This window comes from Lepidochelys kempii, chromosome 26 (genome assembly GCF_965140265.1).
Source record: "Lepidochelys kempii isolate rLepKem1 chromosome 26, rLepKem1.hap2, whole genome shotgun sequence".
NCBI lineage: Eukaryota > Metazoa > Chordata > Testudines > Cheloniidae > Lepidochelys > Lepidochelys kempii.
In genome coordinates this window covers 11,530,260-11,551,934 of record NC_133281.1, presented here as the reverse complement: position 1 = coordinate 11,551,934, position 21,675 = coordinate 11,530,260, and the positions used below count along the sequence as shown (strand labels likewise).

Genomic DNA, 21,675 nt, shown 5'->3' with positions numbered 1-21,675 from the left:
GGCCCCGGCAGCATAAAGGAAAAAAATCGCAGTCAGGCAAATAGGATATTCCTTTGAAAGGGCTGCGTTCTCTCTTTTGAAAAATGGAGACCTGCAACTGCTCCTCCTAATGAGTCAAATATGTAACAAATGCATGAACCAAAGACCCAGTCTTCAGGTACGTTCCATAAAGTCTCAAAACAGGACAGATACCGACAGACAGCCAGTAAGCAATCTCCAACCTGGACTGTACACACCCCCCCCCCCACCCCCAATCGCTGGTGTCAAACCTACTTCCCCTCCCCCATATCATCACATCTACGTAAACATGAAGCTGACCCACGTGTCGTTCTCGTGTCCGAGTCTGAAGTCTCATAAAACAGTCTAAGATTCCATGGTGGTTGAGAGGTGGTCTACTCGTTACTTCATGGCTTCACATTGCATAGCCCCATGGAGATGGTGCCCTCGATTTGGCAAGGTTCTGAAAGCTCAGCCTATAATACAGGATGCATATGAAGAGTCAAGGTAATGTAGTGTATGCTTGATACTAATCCCACGCCAGAGCATTTTCTTCCATGGAAAAAATGTTCTTCTCTGGAATGGGATAGGCCTCCTTTATTATACTGCAGCAGTCCCATCTGGCCATGGCAATTAATATATTGGTCAGATCCAGTTCTCCTTCAGACCACTGCAGAATAAAAAACAAAACAAAAAAAAAAAAAACACACACACCACACGGGTTAACCTACTTCCATGGGAGCAAACAAGGGCGTAATTTGGCTCTAGTCTAGCATCAGAAGGCAAGTGAGTCATAAGAACGGCCACATTGGATCAGACCAATGGTCCATCCAGCCCAGTATCCTGTCTTCTGACCGTGACCAGTGCCAGGTGCTTCAGAGGGGATGAACAAAACAGGGCAATTTTGAGTGATCCATCCCCTGTCCAGTTTCTGGCAGTCAGAGGTTTAGGGACACCCAGAGCATAGGTTTGCATCCCTGACCATTTTGGCCAATAGCCATTGTTAGACCTGTCCTCCATGGTTAAATACATTAGAAATTCCATTACAGCAGTAACCCAGAGGGGTTAAATAACTTATTTTGGGTGCCTAACTTATGGCATTTAAGAACAGTCAGAGGGTGGATGCTCAGCACTTTCTGAAGATCAGGCTGCTTAATTTGGGCAACCAAAATTACTCCTCAGTCAGTCAAATTTGACTATTTAGGGCAGGGAGTAGATAGCTCGTTTTTCCTTCTTGCTCATTCAAAAACATTCACTTTCAAATGACACTGCTGTTTCAGTGTCTGATCTATGTATAAGGGCTCCCTGTCTCTTTATGGAAGTCTAAGCACTCTCTCCTTCACGGTATGAAAAGTACACCTCCCCTACAATGTGGAGCACCTGATATAGCCACAAACAGCTCAGGAGACCACTCTATAAAGCCAGGACAAACAAAGGCACCTTAGCTGCTATTACAAATAGATCTAATACTCTAAAAGCAACAAAGAGGAGTACATGCTTTCTACAGAATTCTCAGTCTCCTTCGTGAGCGCGATGAATAAGTCAGGCTGACAAAGATAAATAATTAGAGCAGAGACAAAATTAAAGAAAAACAGGAAGAGATCCAGAATAATTCTGGCCCCTGCCTAGACGGTATGTCATAGGTCACCTTGAATTTATGGCAGCACGTGGTGCAAAAAAACCCCTGCACTGACAAAGAATATGTTGTACCAAACTGCCAAGAGCACAGAAGCTGGATTTTCAGAGATGCTAAAAATGGTTGCGATTTCTTCCAGTGTCATGGGAAATCTCTTGCAAATCAATGCTCATTTAGTGCCACAAATGGGACTGGTTTACATGCAGATGCCGTAGCCCTAAGTAGGCAGGCCAAATGGTTTGTAAATCAATTTTAAAGGGTGCAAAAATCACTCAGCACTCAAAAGATGCTTTACTATAAACTCAGATGGTCTATAAAAAGGGAGTCTGGGGAAATATCATATTTAGGGAGAGATTTTCAAAGGTTGGTTAGCTACCACTGCACATTTGAAATCTTCCCTCACTTAAATAAAATTTACTAATTTATTAGATTATATATTACTTCCCACTCTTTAGGCTCTTCACTGTTTGCATTTCTCTCAGCATGGGGTCTAAACCAGCAATCCTTACTCACATGACCAGACCCAATGGGGCCTGATTCAGTGTTACACCAACTTCGTTTTACATCATCACCCCATTTGATCCTTGGGAATTAAAAATCTGAATTTTATATGGCAACATTAATGAAGTTATTTCACTGTATCTTAGGCAGTGTTACCTAGTGGGTAGGGCACTGAACCAGGACTCAGAGAATCTGGGTTCAACTCCCAGCTCTGCTGCTAGCTTGATGGGTAACCTTGGGAAGTCGCTTCCACCTCTCTGTGACTCAGTTTCCCTATGTGTAAACTTGAGATAAGGATACTGACCTCCTTTGCAAAAAAGAGCTTGGAGATCTATGGATGAAAATTGCTACACAAGAGCTAGGCATCACTCTACATCTTGGAAATGCCAGCTAAATTCACTTAAACAAAAGTTGCTCAGCAGTTCTTACTTACCTGGTAAGTCAGCCTCCCCGCCCGCCCCCCACAAAAAAAGGTAGGAATGAAATTAAAAAAAATTTTCATGCATGAAAGGTTGATCTCAGATGCATTCCAAGGGGTAAACAGGACCATTCTAATAGACGACGCCGAAGGATGAAGTGTACTGATGTTCACGTTACCTTATGTGATCTCCAAAAGGACCCCATTGATCCTGCTCTCATAACTGCCTACTGCAGATATAACCCACTGGTAAGTGTGTTACAGGTTGTAGGCCTGGCTTGACATGAGTCAGACATGGGTGAGGCCTCATTTCTTGGGAGACAAGGTTAGAGAGGTAAATGGAACAGGAGGTTGGGAACAGAATGTCCACGCTAAAACTAAGATAGGTTAATGGGCCGGTAAGATAAGAGACCATGTCTATACTAGCTAAAATGAGGGGGAACACCGAGGGAGCCATTTAAAATGGACAAAATAAGCGTGGAATGTAAAGAGGAAGTAAAAAGTCACATGGACAGTGCGTGTCTAGAGCATACTATACAGGGATTGGTACCTCTGAAGTAACCAAGCCAATCCCAAAACAGTAAATGCAACATCATGTGTACATGTATACAAAAAGGAAGAGGTTTTCTGTGTAAGTTTGGGTGTGTGGTATGCCCTATACCTATCCCCTATGCTTGAATCTGATCAACTCAGCACAGCTTTGCTGGAGGTCAAAATAAAGATACCAGAGTGACAATCTGGAGTCAAACTGAGTTCTTGAGCAGCTGAATGGAAAAAAGGTCTCAGAGGGAATCCCACCATAGGTCCGCCCCTGTTCCCGATCCACCAAGGACAGGAGTCTGTTGCAGTGCTAGGCAGCCTTGACTCTTTAGCTCAAAAAACTGTAGCAGCTCATGCTTTAGCTGTAGAGATCCCTGGTTCAAGTCCCAGTGTGTTGACCAAGATGGTGGCTATCACAAAAGGTTCCTTGGACCTTCCTTTGATGCATCTGATAATGGCTACTGCCAGGCTGCATGCATCACCCCATGGGTATGGGGAGATACAAGTTAAAGAATAATAGACGAGGGATCGTTTGGACTTTGCCTGCTACTGACGCCAGCTAAATGGAACTCAGCTCCTTAGCAGGATCTTCATCTCCACGGCCAACCAATTAACAGTTGGAAGGAAGCTGTTGCTACGACCGTTGTTCCTCCTACCTGTCTCTGAATGGCAACAGGAAGTTCCCCCCTTCAGGAGCCCACTGGGCTTCTCGAGTCTGCAGATGAAGGCTCGGCACCACTCACAATGTTTTCTTATCCGACAGCAACTGAAATGCAATTTAGGGCAGAGGTATTAGGATGGAGACAAGGCAAATAGCTTGTGCACAGGGAAGGAGGGGAAAAAAAAAAAAAACAAAACCAACAATGAAGATGTCTTTACTGTTCAGCAATAACCATCTCAGCAACATACTGGGCTTAGTTCTGCTCTCAGCTACCCCCAGAGAGCTCCATTGATTTTAGTGAAGATGCCAATGCAGACTAACAGAGTAGAATGTGGTCCATTGCTTCTCTTTACGCGAACAAGAATGGTGGTGCTGAAGTCTAATTTGTACAGCTGCCTTGGGAAGCATCAAGGGGTGAGGGGGCGGGGGGAAGAAGGGGAGAAAAAAAAAAAATCACACAGCATTCACTTCGCTTAGCACCGAAACGCAATTCCCCTACTGGGGTGGGAAATGACAGGCATTACTACAGCCCCAACAATGCTACATGTGTGAGTGTGAGTCTTGATGCAAGGACAAAGGGAATGCCTAATCATTGCAAAGCAACAGGGGAATTTAGATAGGCAAAAATGGGACACACTCACCCCTGGTGTAGCTCCATTGATGCACAGGAATGAATTTACATCTGGTTAGTTATCCGAGATCTGGAATTTGAACCAGACACTGGAGACTCAAAGCCCTACTCCTAGGAAAAGGGCCACGAGATCTTTCAGGATCTGGTCTAGACAGGAAGGGTGATCTAGAGAGGAAGGACAGCCTGACGACAAAGGCACCAGTCAGTGACTCAGGAGATTGGGATTCAATTCCTACTTCTGCCACAGACTCATTGTGTCATCTTAGATAAGTCACCTACTCTGACTTTGGCCCCTATTCAGGAAGGCACAAAAGCATGTGCTTGATTTTCAGCATATACTGAAATGCTCACCTGAATCAGGGCCTCTGTGCCTCAGTTTCCCATTTGTGAAATGGGGGTGATGATACTACTTCTCTCTCACCCTTGATCTAGAATGTAAGAAATTGACTGGCACTATGCATCTGTACAGATCCTATCGCAGCGTGATCCTGATCTCATTTGGGGCCTCTCGGGGCTATTTTAATACAGAGAAATAAACCACAAGCGCTCAGAAACTCTGGTTTAGACCTCAGACAACTGGAGGGGAAAAAAAGCCCTCAATGAATTTGGAACAAATTGTACACAGCGGCCAATAGCACAGATTGATGTGCTGTTGAAAGATTTATTTACATTTATAAGTATATATCAGCCATGAGAAAAGTGACAATTAGGGCAAGACAAACAAACACTCTGGCTTATTGCAGCTGTACCGACTGGTTTGTTCATTTGATCCCATCGTGAATGAAGAGTTAAGAGCTAACTGAAAGAAGAGTTAGGACATGCAGAGAGACTGTGAAGCAATATGTCTCGTAACACAAGACACTTGGGTTGGGAAATCAACAGCAACACTTACCTATTCCTTTAAATTACACAGTGAAGACAGTATTGTTCTCTTAACACACTCATGTTGCAACACGAGTATATTGTCCACCTGCCCTTAGAATTAACATTGAAGTACTTTACATCCATAGGGATGAGCTGTTCTGTAGAACTCCAGTTATTCACAGAAATGGGCATTGGCACAAATAATGTTTCTTGTATCACAGTAGCAACCAGAAAGCTTTCTGCCCTCTAAGGGCGCAGTACAGCGGTCTGCATTTCCCCTGCAACAGTTCCATTCACTAGCACATTAAATAGAATAGCGAGCTTCATCTCATGCACTATTTCGCATGTTAGTCGTGGCATCAACTTTGGCTGGAAAAAAAAAACTAAACCAAAAAAAGAAAAAAAAAACCCCCACAAACCAGAGGCCCAATCCTATTCAGGGGCTCAGCACCACACAGGGTCAGGTCTAGAGTCAGCAGCTCCCATGGAAGCAATTTTCACAGTCTACATGCATAGGGCCTGTTCAGAGAAGAACCTGAAGGAGTCTAGTTAATGTAACCTACAGCTTCTTCCAGTCCTGTAGTATGCAAGATACACAGTTTAGATGCCCTTATGTCCATTTACCGATGTAAACAGGCCCCCACTTTTATACCTGTGAATTTGGCCTATTTTGGTACATAGTTTTTATATTAGCTTCTCAGTTCATCCATTTAAATAGACAGCCTTAGAAGTCAGCAGGTTTTCAGACAGAAATTTTTCCCCTGGCACTGCACTCAAACATCTACCAGTAAACTACCATTATGAGGTTCAGATTATTCTGTGTATAAATATCCCGGGTCCATCCCTTCCCGATTCCCAACCACGGCTCTGAAACAACTAAAAAGACTGCTTGAAAGAGAATTAAATTTAGGCTTTATATGGAACTGGGATGTATTAGCAGGAGTGTTGTAAGCAAAACACAAGTAGTAATTCTTCTACTCCATGCTGATTAGGCCTCAGCTGGAGTAGTGTGTCCAGTTCTGGACCCCTCGCTTTGAGAAAGACATGGACAAACTGGAGAAAGTCCAGAGGAGAGCAACAAAATTTAGGAAAGGTCTAGAAAGCATGACCTATGAAGAAAGATTGAAAAAAATTGGGTTTGTTTAGTCTGGAGAAGAGAAGACTGAGGGGGAACCTGATAACAGTCTTCAGGTATGTAAAAGGTTGTTATAAAGAGGAGTTTCAGAGTAGCAGCCGTGGTAGTCTGTATTTGCAAAAAAGAAAAGGAGTACTTGTGGCACCTTAGAGACTAACCAATTTATCTGAGCATGAGCTTTCGTGAGCTACAGCTCACTTCATCGGATGCATTCAGTTCACAGTATGCATCCGATGAAGTGAGCTGTAGCTCACGAAAGCTCATGCTCAGATAAACTGGTTAGTCTCTAAGGTGCCACAAGTCCTCCTTTTCTTTTCATTAAGAGGAGGGTGATACATTTTTCTCCTTACCACCGAGGATAGGACAAGAAGCTATGGGCCTAAATTGCAACAAGGGAGATCTAGGTTACACGTTAGGAAACTACTCCTAACTAATCAGGGTGGTTGAGTACTGGAAAAAATGACCTAGGGGTGTTGCGGAATCGCTGTCCCTGGAGGTTTTTAAGAGCAGGTAGACAAGCAGGGATAGTCTAGAGAACACTTAGTCCTGTCTCAGTGCAGAGGACTGGACTAGATGACCTACCAAGGTCTCTTCCAGTCCCCCGTTTCTATGGTTCTGTAATGCGTGGCGGAACGGGACTTAGAGTCTGTGTGGATACTTAGGCACGGCTAAGACAAATCAACAGAATCTCACTGAGACCCAGTAAAGTAGTAGTAAGCTGAGGCACAACAGCACGTAAAGCAGACTTACTGTATTAGTACACAGGCCACAATAAGGACGACGGACGCTACCACTGAAACCACTACCAAGGCAGTGATGGTTTGTTTCTTCTGATTGGCAGCTACCACTGCAAGGAGGTCTGCGTGTTCGCATCGCGTCCCGACAAACCCAGAATGGCAGCTGTGAAAAGAAGAGACATGAGAATTAAAAAAAAGGAAGTGCCAAAGCCCAGGCACACCCAAGAAATAACAATCCAGTCACTGGGATTCTCAAAAGGCACTTGGCAGACAACCACCTCAGTCCCCTAGCCAGAGAATAAAGAGCGGGACAAAGACAGGCTAGCAATACTTCAAATGCCAATTAACGGGTTGATCCTGCAGCTTACGCTGGCAAAGTTCTCACTGAAGTTGTACCTGATCAAAAACTGCAAGGTAAAGCCCTGAGCACATACTAAGCCAGCTGCTCCTTGGCAAAGTTTTCAGGCCTCCAAAAGCCATCTATCTAGGCTAGGTTTTCAGAATGCTGAGTCCCTGCAAATACCCATTTGAGTTATGGGACCTGCTGGGGGCACCACTGAAGATCAGGCTAGTAATTTAAGGTTATGTCTACGCTACAGTTTAAAAACCTGTGGCTGGCCCTTGCCAGCTGACTTGGGCTCGCGGGGCTTGGGCTGCAGGGCTGTTTAATTGCCATGTAGACCTCTAGTCTCAGGCTGGAGCCCAGGCTCTAGGATCCTGTGAGGTGGGAGGGTCCCAGAGCTTGGGAATGTTTACACTGCAATTAAACAGCCCCGCAGCCCAAGCCTTGCGAGTCAGTTAGCTGGCACGGGCCAGCCACGGCTGTCTAATTGTAGCGTAGACAGGCCCTTAGATAACTAAATATGGATTTAGGAGCCTAACTTTAGGCACCCAGGTTTGACTTTTTCCACCCCATCTTTGTGCCGTGAAGGACAAGGGGAGGTGGGTACTCCATTCTCGCTGAAAATTCCAGCCGGTGTGGTTTCCTCTTTGTGACTCCAAAGATAATGCAAAAAGTTATATGTGCCAGTTCGCAACCCAAGGGGGGATGCAATGGGTACTATCATAACCCTGCTGCCCTGAGGAACAGTGGATCACTTTCTCTTCAATTTCACTTGTGCTCACACAAGCAAAAAACACTTTGGCACAGGAAGAGACTTACACACATGCTGGCTTCTCCTCTTGCACCAGAAACCTGCAGGTCCCGTGGAAGCAGAAGTGACTGTGGGAGTCGGGACAGTCGTTAAAATGGGAACGGACTGCGGCAGCCACTGGGGGACCTAGATGGGGTGGACAACAAACAAAGATACATTTTTAACTCCAGGTGTAACCCACACAGCTTCTGGGTGTGGTGTTTTGTCCCTTCTAGTGGCACCAAGGCCACTTAGTTAAATGAGTCTGCTCGAGAGCCTTAGCTAAGAGGCAGTTGGCTTTTAGTTCATGCCATAGAGGCTCACGCACTAAGCTCCAGAGGCCCCAGATTCGATCCCACCCACCGACGATCGGGATCTGTCAGCGTTACACGTGCATTAGACAAGTCTGAGACAATTCTCTGCCCGCAGGGTTGTGCTCAGCAATGATTTAGATTTCGCATGATGCAGAGTTTCAGGGGCATAGCACACAAGTGTTCATAACCCATACAGTAAAGCCCGAAAGAGTTTACTAGAAAAGCATTAACCTCTTTAGTGGGGTTTTTTCCATTCCAAACCACCCTCTAAACTTTAAATAGGTAATTGTACCCACAGAATTCCACCAGAATTCCACCAGATAGAAAAGGAGACCACCACTATAGTTCAGAAAACCCTATTAAGGACTGAAGATTTTTAAGAGCAATTTCTGTAGAACCCTCTTGGTTTTGCTAGACATATTCAAAGCTGTCCAGGAGTTTTAGATCCTGGATTCCTGTTCGTATCAATGGAAACTGGACACCCAAATCCTTTAGGTGGTTTAAAATAATCCCAGTGTCTCTCTAAGCAATTCTCCCATACAGGCAGGACCCTTATTACTACGAGATTTTATGTCTATTACTGTAGCATCTAAGGGTCCTAGTAACAGATCAGGATCGCATTATGCATGGTACTGTACAAACAGACTCCTCCATTGTGATTTGAGCTTTAAGATTAGCTTAGTGCTGGTGAGGGGAAGGGTGGGAGTGAGCCCGCCAGAAGAAACCCACCCCCCCTCCAAATGAAGGAGGGGCCACAGAAACCAGGGTGAGCAACTGGCAGCATCAGAGAGAAATCCTCCATGGAGCCACAAGAGAGATGCCGCCTGGAGCAGAGCAAGATTCCCATGCCACCCTGCCAAAGGTGCTTCAAGTCTGTCTTGGAGGACCCACCTCTGGGATGAGAGGGGAGTTCAGTCTTCATGGCCCAGCCAGCTCTTGGCCTCTTTGTTGAGGCTGCCAACAGAGGGTGCGTTTTAGCGACAGTGTGGTGGTCGTTCTCCATGACGGATGCTTACCCACGGAGAAGCAGACTAAATTCCCCATCTCCTTTCACATAGGCCAGCATGTCACCCGAGGAACACTCAGGCACTGATAGGCTGGTCTGAGTAGGTAACTTAGAGAACAGAGCCCTTTGCCTCTATTTACCAATCCCTTGAGCCAACCAGACACCCTCCTCCATAGACTCCTAGAAACATGGGAGGAAGGGAAGAATTTTGTAGGAGAAGAGCAAATTCCATTTCCCGTTCCAGAGGCACCTCGCTAATACCCCTGCAGGGTTTAGATTTTTAAGTAGGTCTTTTGCAGTCCTGCCATTCGGATTGGTGTAGATGGGACAAAGAAGCTGCATGTGTTGACACCAAGCCTGAATTTGGCCCAGAAGCGGTCATGAAAGCGATCGAGACTGCAGGCTGAGGAAAAAGTCAAGAGAGACCAAAAGGAAAGAAATTATCCACTGAGTGGGTGCTGGATTTGTTCTTCCAACCCTCTGGAAAAATCAGAGGCAAGCAGCAGATCTGTTTAAGGGGCCCATAGTGGATCGTTTTTTATACACTCACAAAATAAGCCTTTGTGGCACTAGAAGAATTTACTAAACAGCTTAAAACTTAAAGTTCTTAGCCTAGATGAAGTTGATGAATAATCAAAGACTCAGGTGTTTAGAGAGCACTTGCCAAAGATCCACTGCACTCTTCCATTTGTTTTCTTGTTACGAAAGCACCCACCACCACAAGAGCATGTCACAGAGATGATCTATATATAGATGAAGACACTCACAAGAAAGGGGGTCTGCTTTAAAAGGGACCTCTTCCACCAAGCGTGATGAACACAGCCAACTCAGTGCTGGCGATTCTATAGAATGAAACATTGTGAAGTCAAGTCTCAGTAGTAAGGACAAAGCAGAGCAAAGGAAGAGAAGTGGGTCACAAGAATCTGTCGGAGAATACAAAAGCTTTCCTTCCCCTCCTAATTGCTACACTGTTTTCCATTTTGTCCTGTGCTGTTTTAAATTATCGTTCACAGCTGATACTGAAAACCAATATCCTGCTTTTGGATTAGCACTCTTAGAAAGCACATCTGATCTCCGTTGTTTCAAAGCCCACTTCGGGTTCCTGTTTCCATACATTTATGTCGGGCATGGTAATTAGATCCACATCTCTCAAAAGCTCCAGGTCCCAGGGAGATTTTAAACAAGTTTGAGTGTTAATCAAGGATACTGTGGAAAGAAAAGGCTTTGTTCAAACCACATATTCACATGAGGTGGTGGCAGGCAGCCTGGTTTGGTACTTGAGCAGCAGCGGGCCAGTATTGCCATGTTGGAGACACTGGTCAGATTTCCAGCCCAGATTGTCTCATTACACGGGTTACAAGCTCGCCGTAGATTTTAGAGTCAGACTGGGCCCAAAATGATCATCTTGTCTGACTTCCTGTATAACACAGTCCTCAGAATTCCACCTAGTAATTTCCTCACTGAGCCCTGGGCAGGAGTCAGCTAAGGAGCAGGAGTGACTGCTTCAGCCCCACTTTCAGGGAAGGAGCATCCCCATCTCGGAAGAAGGGGCCACTGGTAACTCCATTGCTACTAGCAGCCAACACTGTGACAGTGGATTTTCTCAAAAGGGACAGATCTCCCCCAACTTTACTGGCATGGAGAAAAAGCATGGGCAAGCCTTTAGATGGAAAGCAAACCAAGGCCCGCCAGCCTCATATCAGGATCAAGTAGATTGTATGACAGCTGGTTACCGTTTTCGGAATCTGAACAAAAGACACACAGATAAAGAGGTTGATCAAACACAAATGGGTCTTATAAAGGTACTACATACAGATTAGGACAGAGATCGGTTAATAGTGGTGTGCAAAGTTCATGTAAGTTATGATACATAACCAATGAAGATATGTAACCAATGATAAAATAGGGTTTTCTTTAAAAAATGCAAACCCCTTATTGGCAGGCAAAGGAATGAATGGGCCACTGTACCGGACTTCTGAGAAGCAGCCTCACACAGTCAGAGGGAAGAAACATTACTTAGATTTTAAGCTTTTCAGAGCAAGGACTGTCTTTTTGTTCTGTGTTTGTACAGCACCTAGCGCAGTGGAGTCATCTAGGATTAAGGCTTCAAGGCAGTGCCATAATACACATACAATAATAATAATTAGACTGGAATGGCAGAGAGAAGCTTACAATACTTAGTCCTGCCATGAGTGCAGGAGACAGGACTAGATGATGTCTCAAGATCCCTTCCAGTCCTACGATTCTCTGAATGGCCTGGACTATGCTGTAACAATTCTTTGGATAAATGGAGGACTTTAGAGCCATCAAACCAGCAGCTTTTGCCAACAAGCAATTCACTGAGCAGCAAGCAGCACAAATGGGCTTCTGAATGGAGTCTGGCCTGGCCTCTTTTAGCTAAAAGAACAGTGGATGTGATAAAACCGACCCCCTTCTCATGGCTCAGGCAGTACGGAACCCTGACTGTTTCTAATAAGGGCTCAGAGACACACACACACACACGATGCCCTGGGAACATCTGAACATGGAACTGAAACTTCAGAAAAGGAACATGGAACGAAAATGCAGTGGTAGAGGTGGTCAGAAATTTTCGAGTGGAATGTGTGTGTGTCTGGAAGTGCGGACTCATTGGAAGCGGAACTTAAAAAAAAAAGTTTCTGAAAGAAAAAATTGGGGAGGGGGAGGAAGAGCTTTTTTGAAAAGGTTGAAACAGAACGTTTCAATTTTCCATGTCAAAAATAAAGACACAATCTTCTTTAATATAGTATAACATGAAAACAGAGTGAAATGTTTGACTTTTATCGAAGTGAAATGTTTCAACTGACCTGAAGTTTCATTTCATGGGAATAATTTCAAAATTTGTTCTTTTAATTCCATTTCAGACTAAAACAAGATTCTGAAATCAGGGATTTTCCCGCAGAACAAAATATCCAGTTCCTGCCCAACTCTCCTCATTACACACTTATTATTATTTGTATTAGAATCATAGAAGATGCGGGTTGGAAGGGATCTCAGGAGGTCATCTAGTCCAACCCCCTGCTCAAAGCAGGACCAATCCCCAACACCAACTAAATCACCATAGCACTTCTCCCCTCAGAAGGGCGAGAGGCTAAATAGACTGAATCAGCAGAATACTTAACATCACATGAAGGCATCCAATGAAGTGAGCTGTAGCTCACGAAAGCTTATGCTCAAATAAATTCTCTCATCTCTAAGGTGCCACAAGTCCTCCTTTTCTTTTTGCGAATACAGACTAACACGGCTGCTACTCTGAAACTTAATGTCACTGTGGCCTGGATTCTTCTCAAATGACTAGCAGTCTATTACAACAGGGCACTAGGTTTTAAGCAGCACAAGCATCCTTTGCAGTTTGGATGCTTCTCTGAAGCTGATCTAGGCTAATCAATCTGTCATGCTTCTTTTCTGTCAGATGATAAACCATTGGAGTGAGGCATTTAAAACAAATCTTTTCCTCTTCTACAGTGTTCTCCGCCTAGACATCTCATGAAAGACGGATCTATTAAAAAATGAAGAAAAATTATTCTTGTTTAAAAAGGTTGTTGAAAGAGGAAAGGGGAGGGGAATCCTCAGCTGATGTAACGTATGTAGCTCCACTGAAGCATCAACATCAAAGGTTTTACATTGAGTTTGCCAGCTGTGGATCTGTCCTAGAGTTTACAGTTTAGGATTTTCTAAGGTGCCTATTTCCTTTAGGTGCTAAGTGAGTCAGTGGGGACTGTGGGTTCTCAGCACCTCTCAATTAGGCCCTAAATGTCAAGTTCGGCAGCCAAAATTAGTGGCCACTTGTGAAAATTTAGGCTTAAGTCACCTGCTGTAGATCACACTGAACGTTCAAGGCAGAAGCTAGGAAGAGAACCCTTGTCCCCTCCACTCTGTTCTCCCTGCATTACCCACAAGGGCCTCCTGTCTCCCTTGATGGTAGCATCCTGGTTTAGCAAAAAAATCAGGACAGGCAATGCAGACCTGGATGTCATTTTACACTGATCCCCTCAATGGGGTGGGAAAATTAGCAGGTCCCGTTTTAAGCCATCTCCATCAACCCCCTTAATGATGAGCCACATCGCACATGGAGATTAAATGTAACCGCCCTCCTCCAAACAAAACTCCAGGACATCTACTCCTGTGCGTAATGGGAGCAAGAAAGGAGCAGTCCCTGCCAGGACACCTTTCCCCAAATGCGCCTTTAACTCCTTTGTAGGAAACAATGACTGAGGGCAGCTTCAGTTTACGACCTTGCCTCAAGAAGCTGCACCATTTGCAACTTTTATTGTTGTACCAGCCCACATCAAAGGGCTGGGACTTTCCTTTTGTTCCTCTGAACCAGAGAGCTTTTCCCATCCCAGTTACAACCATCCATAGATCAAGCCATTTAATCTTCTATTTTAGCTTCACCAGCTTTGCACCGTAACAGTCTCCCCATGAGCATTCGCTGACCTCCTGCTTCAGGATTCTTTTGAACGGTGTTGCAGACTGGTAGTTCTGAGTGGTGGAACAAGGGCCTGCTGCAATGCTCTCGTCTACCATCTTTCAAATGGTATTCCATAGGTAGTTGCCACATGCCTCTGTAGGAACCAGTGGGGATAAGACGCATCTACTGGCCTTGGGAAAGCAAGACGTACAATGGTCTAACATGTTCACAGAATATCAGGGTTGGAAGGGACCTCTGGTCGTCATCTAGTCCAGCTCCCTGCTCAAAGCAGGGCCTACTCCCCAACTAAATCAACTTTAATAGACAGAGGTGAAAAAAGCATTGAGTACATTAGCTTTTTCCACATCCTCTGTCACTAGGTTGCCTCCCCCATTCAATAAGAGGCCCACACTTTCCTTGACTTTCTTCTTGTTGCTAACATACCTGAAGAAACCCTTCTTGTTACTCTTAACATCTCTTGCTAGCTGCAACTCCAGGTGTTATTTGGTCTTCCTGATTTCACTCCTGCATGCCCGAGCAATATTTTTATACTCCTCCCTGGTCATTTGTCCAATCTTCCACTTCTGTTGCTCGGCAGTGCCAGCTTTAAGCACATCCAGTACAGTTTCAGAGTCTGATTCCAGACACATTCGGCTAGCAAGGAGACAGCATTCTGAAGTGTCAGGAAATGCTCCCATTTTAACCAGTTCAAACAGCTGTGGTTGCAGCAAGACATGCCAGTGCGTGGTGATGCTCTTCTAAATCCCCACCACTGGGGAACGTTCTATGCAATTCACTGGAACACTTTTTGCAAGATAAGATTTTTCAAACTTTTGAAAAGCAAAAAAACCACTAAACATAAACCTTCCCCAAGATAAATATAATATGCACATCATCCCAGCTCCACCCCATCATCTGTCTTTCTCCTGTTCCCCTTTGCTTGTCTAGTACCAGCCTTTGTCCATTTACAAAGGCAGTGAAACACTCTCTCTCTCTCCCCCCCTTCCAGCTCTCCTGTAAAGGATTTTGGGATGCAGCTTGTAAAAGGGACTCTTAAAAGAGAATGTCCTAATCGTGCCCTCTATGCAGGGAGGGCTATATTTCTGTGCAATGCTCCATTACTTCACTGGGACCCCAGGCACTTGTCTGGATACACCAGTGCAATTCTGACTGTAGGATGGAAGCTACCATCTGCATTTGTTTTATTGACTAAATTGCAGATTGGTAGCCACAAAACAGCTACCAGAAAGCTATAATCACTCAGAGGTTGCCCTCTTCCACACAAAGCCAAGGAACTACGTTAAGCCTTTGGCAATCGTATATTGCCACTGCTCACAAAACTCAGTATGAACACACGAAAATGAAATGAGCTATAGTGGCTAATCCACATGTATCAGTGTGATCACATCACTGACTGGTGTAAGGGAAATGAATTTGTATGGCACCCTCCAGAATCTCTTGCCACTTCCCTGGGTGGGGTTGGCGACTTTTATAGCCTTCTTCTGAAGCTGTGGTACAGATTGCAACTGGGTATGGTCTCAATCTCTTTTTTTCTGAGCTACTCTAGGAGGACTGGTAGCATAAATTGGCATGAATCCATCCTGACCTTTCCAAATTTCAAGCATCCCATTCAGACCCTTTTCAATAATCTTCTCCCATACTTTCATCACATGTAACATCAGCTCAATTGGATGATTAGCACACTAATATCTCTTTATGTTTAAAAGAAGCACCACCAAGCTTTTACCCCATTCATCAAGCATTTTCCCTTTAAGAACATGGAACAAACTTGTCAGATACTTGAAGCCTTCCTTTTCCAATGACTTCACCACATCCATTACGGCTTCATCTGGCCCAAGTGCTTTCTCCATTTCCTTAAATGCCTCTGCATAGAAAGGAGGGATTGAAATCTGTCATGATCCAGTTTGGCTTACATATCCTTAATTCTTCCATTGGGTTCTGCTCGTTCATCCCTCTTCCAAAACAATTATTTTGCTGATTGAGTCACCCTTCATTTGCAATGGAACCACATTCATTTAGAACGTAAGCAAACTCATTCAGATGCCCCATCGTTTTCTCATTTACCTTGGTGAGTCTACAGATGGTCTTTTCTCTCCTATCCTCCTAGTCTGTATGGCTCATCACAGGCCATACAACACACTTTGCCTCCAGGTATGCCATCTTATCACTGCTGAAGCCACTGGCCTACCATTTTTCCAAAAGTTATCACTTCCCCCCTGCAAATAAATTTTTTAGCTCAAGGACTACACCACCAAGTCTCCATTCTTATCCTTCCCAGCACTAGACCCATAGCACATGAAGTCCTAGGAGCAATTTCTAGCAAAGTTGACTCCAGTTTGAACCAGTTGCCCTCTACGCTTCCTTGTGTGTGGTCAGGAAGTCTACACATGATTCAGTGTTTGTGAAGATTCTCTCATTTCCACCTTTAAGTTTCCCCCCACTTGGGGCCCTCTGGCATGCAGGGGTTCAGCTGCTTCTGAGGTCTCTGCATTCAGAAGTGCACCCGTCGGAGCCTGGGGGGTGGAGCTCAGAGCCAAGGCTCCAACCCAGGCTTGAACATCTACACTGCTATTTTTAGCCCACTAGCACAAGCCCGAGACAGTTGATCAAGGCTTGGAGACTCACTGCTGCAGGTCTTTTTTTTTGCAGTGTAGACATTACTTCAGTGAGTACTTACAGTATCATAGAAATTAGAGGTGCAGAGAGACCTATCAGTGCATCTATTACATTGCCATAGGTCCAAGAAGAATAGAGACCTTCTCCTTTGTCCTTCACTTCATGTTCCACACTTTCATCCTGTAATTCTCCCCTCCTTTCATTTTCTTCTGTTCTGCTCTCATCCACACCTCTGTGTGGAGGAGGAGGAGGAGGATTGCCAGGACAGACTTCTCCTAGCCACTGACTCCACAAGTTTGGAAATCTAATTAAATACAGAGAGACTCAAGGGCTTGATCAGGGAAATGCAGAAGAGTCAACCCGCTTCAATGTCCATTTTCTGCTGTCCACACTGGCCTTTAAAACAGTGGTGTTGAAGTGTGGTGTAAACTAGGCTGTGGTCAAACTGGGTTCTAATGAGGGTCAAGCTGCCAATGTGATCCGAAACATTTTGGTGCCAATCACCTCTCCCCCTTCCCTGCTTCACAGTATGGTTCCAGCAGAACCTGGCCCTGCTTGGGCTAGACAGTCAAACTAGGTTTGAATCCAAGCTGCAATCATGGTGTTAGCTTTGGTGCAAATACCAGAGACATGCCAGAGCCAAAAGTTTCATCCAGATCTAAAACCTTCCCAAAGGTCAGGGTGCAGAGCTACATCCCAGGGCTTTGGACTGGCCCAATATATTAAGAACCAAAAGCAAAGCTCAACTGCTGATTTCCAAATTTCTGGGGAGTCTACAATGGGCCTATTCTCTAGAAAGTATGCTCTGACCTGAAGATGCTGCAAAGTGCTCTGTGATAGCCAAAGATCCCTTCTCTGTGCACCTTTTCTCAGCACTCAAGAAAGCAGCCTGTCCACTGACAAACAATACTAAGCAATCGCATCAGTGACAGTTTGTTGCAATTGTGTTGTAACGTTTGCATTGCCCTTGATGCTTCAGTGTTACAAGAATGCCCCAGCCGGGGAAAGAGTAAGAAAGGGGCTTTGCCTCGTTGAGCCTGCACCCTTGCAAAATGAGATCAGTGTGCCTACTCCAGGTACCCACAGCTGACAGCGTTCCCAGACCACCTCTTATGAGAGGGAGGAGGAACATCACTGGGATGTATACCAGCTCCCAACCACCTTTGCTTTTACACATACATTTCTGACCTCCCTTCTGCCCCGTTTTTAATTTTCCTTCCACCTCATTCTCCCCCTTCCAACTGACCCACAGCATGGCTGATTCCCAGAGTCTGGGGAAAATCCTTACAGTGGTGAGATCTTATTGAGTTTTCTATTTTCAAGTCCCCCCCCTCCCCCGCCAGGGGGGCCCTCACCTTCCCCTTTGGCTGGGTCCTCTCCCCTCTTTTGCTGGTATATTCCCTTTCTTGGGACCTGATCCAGAGTCCACTGAAGTGCCTGGACTCCTTCCACTGATTTTGGATCAGGACTTTGGTGACCTCATTTGCACCTTTAGTTTTAAGCTACTCATAGCAATATAGGAACTGGCCCACTAGAATAAAGACGAGTAGCCCACCCAGTCCAATAGCTGCCTTAGAGCAGCTGGTACCCGATGCTTCAGAGGAAGGCGGATACTGCTCACAATGAACAATCTGCACCAATGCCCCTCCACATAGGCAATTCCCAAATCTACCATTTAATCCTAATCTCCGGCTCCATTGGCTCAAACTCAGCGTACCAAAATAGGCTTAACATTGCTTCTTTCTCTCTCCCCCCACGTGGAAACCCCACTCTCCTCCTTGCCAGCTCAAACTAAATCACAAATCCTTGGCATGAGCAGTCTGCTTGTACTGAGACCAGCCAGGGAAAATTCCCCACTTCTAAACTATCTGATCCCTGCCTCTAACCCCCTTTCCCCCTCTGCAATAACTTCTAAGTCAGGGAATGGATTCCTCTCTCTCTCCTCCTGGATATTTTTTTGTGAGTAGCATGATCAATGCAGCACATCTTACAACAGGCCACTTTGCTGTATGCAGTTTCAAGACCTTTCCATGGCTTCCCCTCTTTAGGGATTTCCACAAGTCACCTGCTCAACACTGCAAAGGGGCTTCCCTTGACTAACATTGTTTGCATAGTGCCAAAGGGGCATATATGGAGAAATCACTGTCAAAAGATTTAATCAGAGCTGAATGTTCACCAGTTTTCCTCCAAGATCCTGAGACACCTAAAGCGGCACACATCCTGGTTTCTCTGGCAGATGGGTACCATAAGGCTCCGCTATGGACTATGACATTGAGCAAATCACTGCTCTTGTGCCTCAGTTTCCCCATCTGTACAACAGAGGCTATTACTACTTAACTCATGGGGGTGGAGAGGATGAACCTGTTGTTGCTTGCAAATCATTTTGAGTTCCTCAGATGGAAGATTTCAGAGTAACAGCCGTGTTAGTCTGTATTCGCAAAAAGAAAAGGAGGACTTGTGGCACCTTAGAGACTAACCAATTTATTAGAGCATAAGCTTTCGTGAGCTACAGCTCACTTCCTCAGATGCATATCGTGGAAACTGCAGCAGGCTTTATATATACACAGAGAATATGAAACAATACCTATTCCCACCCCACTGTCCTGCTGGTAATAGCTTATCTAAAGTGATTTCCAGCACAAATCCAGGTTTTCTCACCCTCCACCCCCCCACACAAATTCACTCTCCTGCTGGTGATAGCCCATCCAAAGTGACAACTCTTTACACAATGTGCATGACAATCAAGCTGGGCTATTTCCTGCACAAATCCAGGTTCTCACATCCCCCCCACCCCCATACACACACAAACTCACTCTCCTGCTGGTAATAGCTCATCCAAACTGACCACTCTTCAAGTTAAAATCCAAGTTAAACCAGAACATCTGGGGGGGGGGAGAGGGGTAGGAAAAAACAAGAGGAAACAGGCTACCTTGCATAATGACTTAGCCACTCCAAGTCTCTATTTAAGCCTAAATTAATAGTATCCAATTTGCAAATGAATTCCAATTCAGCAGTTTCTCGCTGGAGTCTGGATTTGAAGTTTTTTTGTTTTAAGATAGCGACCTTCATGTCTGTGATCGCGTGACCAGAGAGATTGAAGTGTTCTCCGACTGGTTTATGAATGTTATAATTCTTGACATCTGATTTGTGTCCATTTATTCTTTTACGTAGAGACTGTCCAGTTTGACCAATGTACATGGCAGAGGGGCATTGCTGGCACATGATGGCATATATCACATTGGTGGATGTGCAGGTGAACGAGCCTCTGATAGTGTGGCTGATGTTATTAGGCCCTGTGATGGTGTCCCCTGAATAGATATGTGGGCACAATTGGCAACGGGCTTTGTTGCAAGGATAAGTTCCTGGGTTAGTGGTTCTGTTGTGTGGTATGTGGTTGTTGGTGAGTATTTGCTTCAGGTTGCGGGGCTGTCTGTAGGCAAGGACTGGCCTGTCTCCCAAGATTTGTGAGAGTGTTGGGTCATCCTTTAGGATAGGTTGTAGATCCTTAATAATGCGTTGGAGGGGTTTTAGTTGGGGGCTGAAGGTGACGGCTAGTGGCGTTCTGTTGTTTTCTTTGTTAGGCCTGTCCTGTAGTAGGTAACTTCTGGGAACTCTTCTGGCTCTATCAATCTGTTTCTTTACTTCTGCAGGTGGGTATTGTAGTTGTAAGAAAGCTTGACAGAGATCTTGTAGGTGTTTGTCTCTGTCTGAGGGGTTGGAGCAAATGCGGTTGTATCGCAGAGCTTGGCTGTAGACGATGGATCGTGTGGTGTGGTCAGGGTGAAAGCTGGAGGCATGCAGGTAGGAATAGCAGTCAGTAGGTTTCCGGTATAGGGTGGTGTTTATGTGACCATTGTTTATTAGCACTGTAGTGTCCAGGAAGTGGATCTCTTGTGTGGACTGGACCAGGCTGAGGTTGGTGGTGGGATGGAAATTGTTGAAATCATGGTGGAATTCCTCAAGGGCTTCTTTTCCATGGGTCCAGATGATGAAGATGTCATCAATATAGCGCAAGTAGAGTAGGGGCTTTAGGGGACGAGAGCTGAGGAAGCGTTGTTCTAAATCAGCCATAAAAATGTTGGCATACTGTGGGGCCATGCGGGTACCCATAGCAGTGCCGCTGATCTGAAGGTATACATTGTCCCCAAATGTGAAGTAGTTATGGGTAAGGACAAAGTCACAAAGTTCAGCCACCAGGTTAGCCGTGACATTATCGGGGATAGTGTTCTTGACGGCTTGTAGTCCATCTTTGTGTGGAATGTTGGTGTAGAGGGCTTCTACATCCATAGTGGCCAGGATGGTGTTATCAGGAAGATCACCGATGGATTGTAGTTTCCTCAGGAAGTCAGTGGTGTCTCGAAGGTAGCTGGGAGTGCTGGTAGCGTAGGGCCTGAGGAGGGAGTCTACATAGCCAGACAATCCTGCTGTCAGGGTGCCAATGCCTGAGATGATGGGGCGCCCAGGATTTCCAGGTTTATGGATCTTGGGTAGTAGATAGAATATCCCAGGTCGGGGTTCCAGGGGTGTGTCTGTGCGGATTTGATCTTGTGCTTTTTCAGGAAGTTTCTTGAGCAAATGCTGTAGTTGCTTTTGGTAACTCTCAGTGGGATCAGAGGGTAATGGCTTGTAGAAACTCGTGTTGGAGAGCTGCCGAGCAGCCTCTTGTTCATATTCCGACCTATTCATGACGACAACAGCACCTCCTTTGTCAGCCTTTTTGATTATGATGTCAGAGTTGTTTCTGAGGCTGTGGATGGCATTGCGTTCCGCATGGCTGAGGTTATGGGGCAAGTGATGCTGCTTTTCCACAATTTCAGCCTGTGCACGTCGGCGGAAGCACTCTATGTAGAAGTCCAGTCTGCTGTTTCGACCTTCAGGAGGAGTCCACCTAGAATCCCTCTTTCTGTAGTGTTGGTAGGGAGACCTCTGTGGATTAGTATGCTGTTCAGAGGTATTTTGGAAATATTCCTTGAGTCGGAGACGTCGAAAATAGGATTCTAGGTCACCACAGAACTGTATCATGTTCGTGGGGGTGG

The 21,675-nt window shown here is 45.2% G+C and overlaps 1 protein-coding gene across 1 annotated transcript in view; it reads right to left on the bottom strand.

Moving 5' to 3' along the window:
* Nucleotides 1-278: 278 nt before the first annotated feature.
* The window catches only part of TGFA (transforming growth factor alpha), a 43,872-nt gene continuing 22,475 nt past the window's right edge, over nucleotides 279-21,675 (bottom strand). Inside the window, exons 3-6 of the mRNA XM_073324860.1 lie at nucleotides 8,283-8,400; nucleotides 7,134-7,283; nucleotides 3,749-3,858; nucleotides 279-667 (exon numbers count right to left, since the gene is read on the bottom strand). Coding sequence (XP_073180961.1) covers nucleotides 660-667; nucleotides 3,749-3,858; nucleotides 7,134-7,283; nucleotides 8,283-8,400 — 386 coding nt within the window. The 3' untranslated portion in view covers nucleotides 279-659. The remainder of the gene's footprint in view (nucleotides 668-3,748; nucleotides 3,859-7,133; nucleotides 7,284-8,282; nucleotides 8,401-21,675) is intronic.